Below are 7,734 nucleotides of genomic sequence, written 5' to 3'. Positions count from 1 at the left end.
CCCGAGTGCATGGTTTTGCATATGCCTGTAACGTCCGAATGTATGGTTCTGGCAGCCATCGGATCTTCGACGAACTGCCAATTTTCTTGCGCATAAGCATCCTATAGACATCCGTAGTAAATCCAGTGGATTTCTGTGGATCTCCGATGGACATCCATATGTCCCAAACTGGTGTACCAGTGGATGTCCACCACATTGCCCATTGGGATACAGCATGCGGCACGCGGAGACGATGTTAACACCCTTGGACAAATTTATACGGTACATCGCTGCAACCACGACGGCAGAAATGCGCCTGGAGTGGAAGTATATGGCACCCATACGCTTGCGCGTGACCTGCGTTCACGGAGTGAAATGTCACTTTTTTTTTATCGCTTGCTGAACGAACAGGTGCATCTTATACACCGGTGCGACTTGCATACATTTTTTTTTTCCGGGAAAACTGCCGTTTTGAGGGGGGTGCGTCCTGTACAATGGTGCGACTTATAGACCGGAAAATACGGTACCTATAACCTTCTACACATAGAATAGCGATTCCATCAACCACATTTATCTGTGAGCTCTGTAAACGGAGAATGTTAAGCCAGGTTTTCAAAAATACCATAAAACTAGCTGGCAGCAGGAAATTTCTGAAGTGCTCAGAATGAATAGTCATTGAGAAAGGAATTCCCACAATTATACTCATGCCGCACAGGCACAAAAAATGTAATTAGTGGCTGAATGCCTTAAAATTTAATGGCATCTACGTGGTGCCACACGAAATTACTTAATTGCATTAAAACTTAATGTCGCTTGTGGCATGGGCCATGCTCATGCGGCTGTCGTGTGCGTTACAGACAGACAAACAGATTCCTGAAGTAATCTGAAATAATTTTATATAAAATATGCTTATTAATTTATTTAGTGGCATTTCATGGCAATTTTGCTTGCTACATAATTTTTATTGATGATATTAGGATTGGCAAACAAGCTTATTGTAGTCACTAGAGATATTGTCATCGCAACATTTAAAATGATTTAAATTGAGCATGTACCACGACTTTAGATATAATGGAATTAAGAAACTTAATGTCCGAGGTTGTTAGTGGCATTAAACATGCCTGTGTGGCACAGGTATTAGTCCCTTAAGGGATCTTGAAGACCTTATAAGCGATCGTAAATTTTTGGCTTATGACAAGCGTACTTCTGGTTCAGTAAACACTTTACTACCATCATCGCTTTTACTTAATGAGATTTTTCACACTGTTTACAGATACATTTCTGTGATCTAACCGTGTTATTCAACTTTATCATGTCCAATAAAGAGCCATTATGATAGCTTTCTCGAAATGAAAAAGAGCAGTGAGCCCATAAAGGATTAAAAAAGTCCCTCCGGCAATGGAGACTCGTAGCTACACGTGAAATTATTACAAAGATAGGAATGCTCGAGAGTTCTATATACAAACTTAATTAATTCCATTAAGTTAATATAGCAATAGATGAGCTTTACAAGCAGTGAACAATGTGCTCGCAGACAAAATGACTTGGCAAGAACCAGCTTGAATGTTACTAACTGAAGTCTTCGGAATGCAATCGAGAAAGAATGTACACAAACAAGAGTGGTTCTGCGATGGAGTGCAAACAATATAGTGAAGGTTGAACAAGTTCACCAACAAGGACACCACACAATAGGCGAAACAGCGAGCGGCACTCCATTCAAGTTGCAACCCAACAAAAGAACTTGAGACATGCAGCAGGAATCGGCTGAAGTCAGCTCTAGTAGACAAACAATGTGCTACGACCTAGCAGCACAGCAGGAGCAATTAAGGCAACTTGCATCTCTGGCAGCAGTGCACTAAACAACAAATAGCTGGCTACACTGTAGCCACCACAGGTGCATTGACAACGTTGCTGCACCTGTAAACCCCACTTTTCATGGAACACGACATGAAAGGGCCTGGCTAACAAACACAAAACACGCACGTCGCAGCGATGTCCACGCATTCACGACTTGGATGGCGACTCCTCCGACAGCAGCGGAATGACGTGCTCCACAATGGTGGCTGGGGTGGCACACATGGCCTCATCATAGCTCGGAGGCGCTTCCTGTTTTGAGGATTAGACGGCTTGTTTAAGAACTGAAATAATTTATAAAGTTTATGCCACTCTCAACTTATTCTGTTATGTCAGACCGATGACTTGGAACTTGCTGGGATAAATCATTTTTGCTATTTGTCATTTATAGAGCACCTGACTCGCCCCCAGAATTCTTTCGTCATCTTTTTGAACACATGGTTTCATTCACAAGCGATACTTGTAGTCGACTTTACCCTACCAGATATTGATTGGGAGAATGAGTTTTTCTGCACCGGGATTAATTCACATAAATCATTCCATCTGACAATCTACAACAGGTTGTTAAACAGCCAACACGCACCTATGGCACGTCAGCAACCATACTCGACCTCGTTTCTATAAGTTGTTCATTAGAAAACTTTCTTGCTTCGGTTGGACCTGCAATTTTTTTATCATAGTCTGGTATATTTTTCTTGCCCTTTGGAAGTGCTAAACACCAAAAAATTGCAAAACAACCACTGTTAAAGATTTCTCTCGGGCCAGAGACGAAAGTGTCTTGGATTATCTTTAACTATGCCTTGATAACTTTCATGGTAACAATGCTACTGTGCTTTGGGATAAATTTAAAGAAATTATTACTCACTGCCTTAGCAACTTTTATTCCCAATAAAACTAAAAAAAACTTACAAGACTACTCCCTGGATAACAAGACAGATCTTACACCTTAAAAGAAAAGTTAAGCGCTTAAAACGACGATGCCAAGTATGGCAAGCTCAGCGCTGGTATTTTCCCCATACATTGCCAAATTTCATTCAAACGGCACCCCAAAAATTTTGGGCTCTTCTAAGCACAAAAACCAAGTCAATTGACTAAATTGTTCACGAGGGCCATGTAGTCGAAAAACAACATATCGTGGAGCACTTGAATCATTATTTTCAGAGTGTTTTTTCAAATTTCGATGGTGGTATCAACCTTAACCGCATGTCATGTAATTCGACTTATGATATTGTTCCGGTGTAGTGTCGATGTTGCTGAACCTCAAAGCTACATCATCTCCAGGACCAGACAAGATACCGAACGCTTTTCTGTGCAGGTATGCTGAAGAGTTAGCCCCCTTTCTTGTCGTTATCTTTCGTTCCTCGTTATCTTCGGCTAACTTTCCTATAGACTGGCAAACTGCACACGTCGTTCCCATACCGAAAAAACGCAACAAAACTCTAGTAACCAGTTATCGTCCGATATTTTATTTATTTATTTATTTAAAAATACCTTACAGGCCTCAATTGAGGCATTGAGTAAGGGGGGCAGTACATAGAAATCACACAGAAAATACATAGAATATTTGACATACATAAAACAGTAGCATTTGACATAACTCAACCGGATCCTCAACCAGAGTACTAACGCGACATAGTGTAGCAGTGAACACGGCGACATAACTGTCATTATATCATATACTTCATCATGTTGCAAGTTAATCGAACATATTATAGCTAATGAAATAACCAAATTCCTAAGTGACAACAACGTACTGTTTCCTCAACAGCATGGCTTTGGCAAAGGTTCCTCTACTGTGACACTATTAACGACAATTATTCACAACTTTGCAAGTGTTCATGACAAGTCAAGCCAAATTGACGTAATATTTTTAGACTTTAAGAAAGCGTTTGACCTTGTTCCACACAATAAACTTATAAAAAAACTACAGTCGATAGACCTTCCAGCCTATATAATTAACTGGGTGGCAGCTTATCTGTCTAATCGCAAGCAGTTTGTTTCAATTGATAATTACTCTTTAACGAACTTTCAGTAACCTCTGGAGTACCTCAAGGTAGTGTGCTAGAACCTTTACTATTTATAATATACATAAACAACATCACTTACGAAATTTCTCATCCTGTTGAAGTTAGACTATTTGCTAACGAGTGTATGTTGTTTAACGAGGTTACTTGCCATGAAGATCAATTAATGCTGAACTCTGACCTTCAAAACATTCTTTCCTGGTGCAGTCGGTGGGGCATGGAATTGAACAGGGAAAAAACTGTTTACATGTCCACAACAAAAAACAAAACAAAAAAATACAATGTCATTTGTCTATAACCTCGGCTCTGAACCGCTGACCAAAGTCAGCCAATATAAATATCTTGGAATCACAATAACCAGTGACCTCAGCTGGAATAGCCACATTTCTAACGTATGTAACTCGTCTTTCAGGAAACTTTGTATCCTCAGGCCCTAACTAAAGCACACTCCCTCTTGTACTAGATTACTGGCTTACACTTCACTCATCCGACCGAAACTAGAATATGCATGCATTGTGTGGGATCCCTATAAGAAAACTAACATTAACGCTTTAGAGACGATCCAACGTAAAGCTGTCAGGTTTATTTTTTCTAAATATAGACTAAGTGACTCTCCTACTAGCCTAATGAATCAACATAATATTCAAACGCTACAGCTACGTAAAAAATACAACTGAAATTTATTTTTTTTGCTTAAAAACAACTTTTTGTCCCTCCACCCACAGGCTTATGTTAAACCACTTACAGCGCGTCGAACACGGCATCGTCACGCTGATTATTTAATACCTTATAACACCCGGACTAACCTCCTTAAGTTTTCTTTCTTCCCGCACACTGCAACAGATTGGAACAGCCTGCCATTATCACAATTGATAAGCACCGATTCTATTGAACGCATGTGTCTTTAATGTTAACGGTATTGCTATGTCGGCAAGTATTGTTACTGTTTTCTTTCTTTTTTTTACACATGAATTTTGTTTGATACATTCCACCATCTTCCTTATTCTATTATTTTCAGTATTTTGCGATGTTTGCTCGTTCATCAACTTCTGGTACTTGCCGATTTTTTTTCTTTTTTAGTGGCGGCTCTGTCCGTCCGTGCGGAGTCCCGCACCCCCACAGCGCATGCGCGTCCCCTCGCCCTCTCTCTCCTCTCCTACGCTCCCCCCCTTTCTCTCCTCTAGGAATCCTGTACGGAGCGGCGCCCGCGTGCCACACCCCCACAGCGCATGGGCGTCCCCTCCCCTCTCTCTCCTATCCTACGCTCCCCCCTTTCTCTCTTCTAGGAATCCTCTACGGAGCGGCGTCCGCGTGTCACACCCCCACAGCGCATGCGCGTCCCCTCCCCTCTCTCTCCTCTTCTGCGCTCCCCCCTTTCTCTCCTCTAGGAATCCGGAGCGGCGTGCACGACAGGTGGTGCGACAGCTGCATACTTTGCTGGGGGCGCCACGGTAGTTCCGCGGTTTGAAAATGACGAAGCGCGCGCGCCTCATTCTCTCTCCTGTGCAGCGCCGCAATGAGCGCTCGGGCCGCTGCCGCGAAACCATCTCCCGCTCAAGCTGCATACTCCGCTGGGGGCGCCACGGTAGTTCCGCGGTATGAAAATGACGGAGCGCGCGCGCCTCATTCTCTCTCCTGTGCAGCGCCGTGATGAGCGCGCTCCCTGAGTAATTTTTTAGGGGCGAAGCTCCTTAGGGTGTGGGTCTGTCCCTCCTCTGTAGTATGTAGTAGTAGTAGTAGTAGTAATCGTAGTAGTAGTCGTCGTCGTCGTAGTAGGTAGCCACGTCTACTTTTATGAGAAAAAAAAAATTCCGAAAGTTGTGTCCGTAGCACGGAATCGAACCAGGGACCCCTCGCTTCCGAACGCGCGGCGCTAACCACTACGCCACGAAGCGCACATGGACACACGCACCGCGATGACAATAAATACCCAACATTAACGAAAGAAAGACCGCGCGTTTCTAACGCGTTTGTGCTAGCGCGTTACGGCCCGTGTAAGAAGCTGGTGTAAGACGCTATGGCCTCTCCGCCTTACCCCCGTATTTATAAACGCTCATGGCGTCGGCAAACGCGGTGCACGTTCCGGCATGTGTAAACGGTTGCGTAAGACGCTGTGGCCTCTCCCCCTTACTAGAGAGTACTGCACGTTTCTAACGCGTTTGTGCTAGTGTCCCCTTAAGCGGGAGATGGTGCAATTATAATGAAGGGCGCTGTTATAAAATAGGAATGACGTCACATATGGCGCGTGTCATTGGTGGAAGTCAATCGTTCGATTTAGTGCGGCGAGACTGGGCGAATTACAAGGAAGATTCACGGTTTACCGATGATTCCCTCCGGAGCTTCGCCCACTCATCATCATTCACCCCTTGGATATGCGGTGTTTTTTTTTTTCTTCCTCCTCTCTTGAGAACGGTTGCAAGTGCTCATATATGCGTATTGCCTTTATTTCTGTTGCCTTAAACTCCATCTGATACTGTTCTAATGTTTGCCAAGTTGTATTCCTTCAGTGTACCTTCTATTAATATTATTTTGTCGTCGCTTTCACTTCTTTCATTTTTTTTTCCAGATCACTGCATATGTTGGATTGCTTTTCTTTTGTATGTATGTATGTATGTATGTATGTATGTATGTATGTATGTATGTATGTATGTATGTATGTATGTATGTATATATATATGAAAATGTTTATGTATTCTGCCCCACCTGCTTGGGCCCTCATTTGGGCCTGCAGTACTGTCTAAATAAAATAAATAAATCTAAATAACAATAATGGGTGGACATTAAGAAGAGTAAGGTGGGAAACAATCTAAAGGCCCTTCAGGCACACTGCATCTGATATAGTGTGCATGCCAAGATTGCACTTCAGGATCACAAGCAATAACAAAAATAATGGCGTTTAAGCTCCCACAAATAAAAAGGTTTACCAATACGTTCGATATGGGCTCTTCGACACTATCGCTACGCAAGCTGCTTTTACCTCACAGAAAGCCATTCGTTGGCTAGTGTCAGGGCTTGTAAGACAATGTAGTGACTATAGACAAAGTTGCATTGTTTCCCACCTCACCAGAAGCTATAAAGAGTATTGCCTATCAGCAGTATGTGTTTTGCGACATCTGTGGAAAAATCAGATCAACAAATATTCTTATATTGGTATCTTTCCATGGGTTAAAACATTTATAGGATATTTCAGCACTAATAACAACACAGATATCATACAAAAATATGTACTTTTGAGTAGAGTGCCTTTGTAAAGACAAAAAGGCCTTCTAGAGGCCCAATGTCTAACATATTAGACAGTGTCATGCAGAAACCAGACATAAAATGCAAGAAAAAAGAAACTGTGGTCTGCATGTTTTGGCACACAAGTTAACCCAAGTCAACAAAAATTTGCAACACAAACTGCAATATCCAGGTCTAAGGAAGTCAAAATGTGCTACACAGCTATCACAGCAACGGTGAGCTCAAAAAGAGCTGAAAGTGTGGACATACGACAGTAAATTTTGTTTATGGAACAGGACACAAATCTCACAATCATGTGATTTGGCAGAGAAGTTTATGAAGCCAATGAGAACATAAGGTCAGTGTTCATTTATCAAGAGTGACTGATTACAAAGAAACAAACCCAGTTGCCCTTCAAGGCACGGTTGCAGATCGCAATTCAATGTTATAAGAAACATTTCTCATAGAGGAAGGCTTCTTTCGTTTTGGTGCAAAATGGAGTACTATATGAGCCTCTTTCAACTAATATGCATACTTGAGAATAGTACACCCTTTAGGATGAAACCTGTCAAGGTAAAGTGTCCGATCAGCTCAACAACAACAAGGTACTATCGTGTTCAGTATGAGCTGCAATGCACGAGCCGTGACCGGAGCGCTC

The 7,734-nt window shown here is 42.3% G+C and overlaps 1 protein-coding gene across 5 annotated transcripts in view; it reads right to left on the bottom strand.

The window, feature by feature from the left end:
* Positions 1-418: 418 nt before the first annotated feature.
* The window catches only part of LOC119457442 (uncharacterized), a 149,792-nt gene continuing 142,476 nt past the window's right edge, over positions 419-7,734 (bottom strand). For all 5 annotated transcript variants that reach the window (XM_049670083.1, XM_037718994.2, XM_049670082.1 and 2 more), the window contains one exon: positions 419-2,085. In XM_049670083.1, the coding sequence (XP_049526040.1) occupies positions 1,984-2,085 (102 nt within the window). In that variant the 3' untranslated portion in view covers positions 419-1,983. The remainder of the gene's footprint in view (positions 2,086-7,734) is intronic.

The sequence above is a fragment of the Dermacentor silvarum genome, chromosome 7, assembly GCF_013339745.2.
Source record: "Dermacentor silvarum isolate Dsil-2018 chromosome 7, BIME_Dsil_1.4, whole genome shotgun sequence".
Lineage (NCBI taxonomy): Eukaryota > Metazoa > Arthropoda > Arachnida > Ixodida > Ixodidae > Dermacentor > Dermacentor silvarum.
Note: the sequence above shows the minus strand (reverse complement) of the source record. Positions and strands in the feature narration are given on the sequence as shown.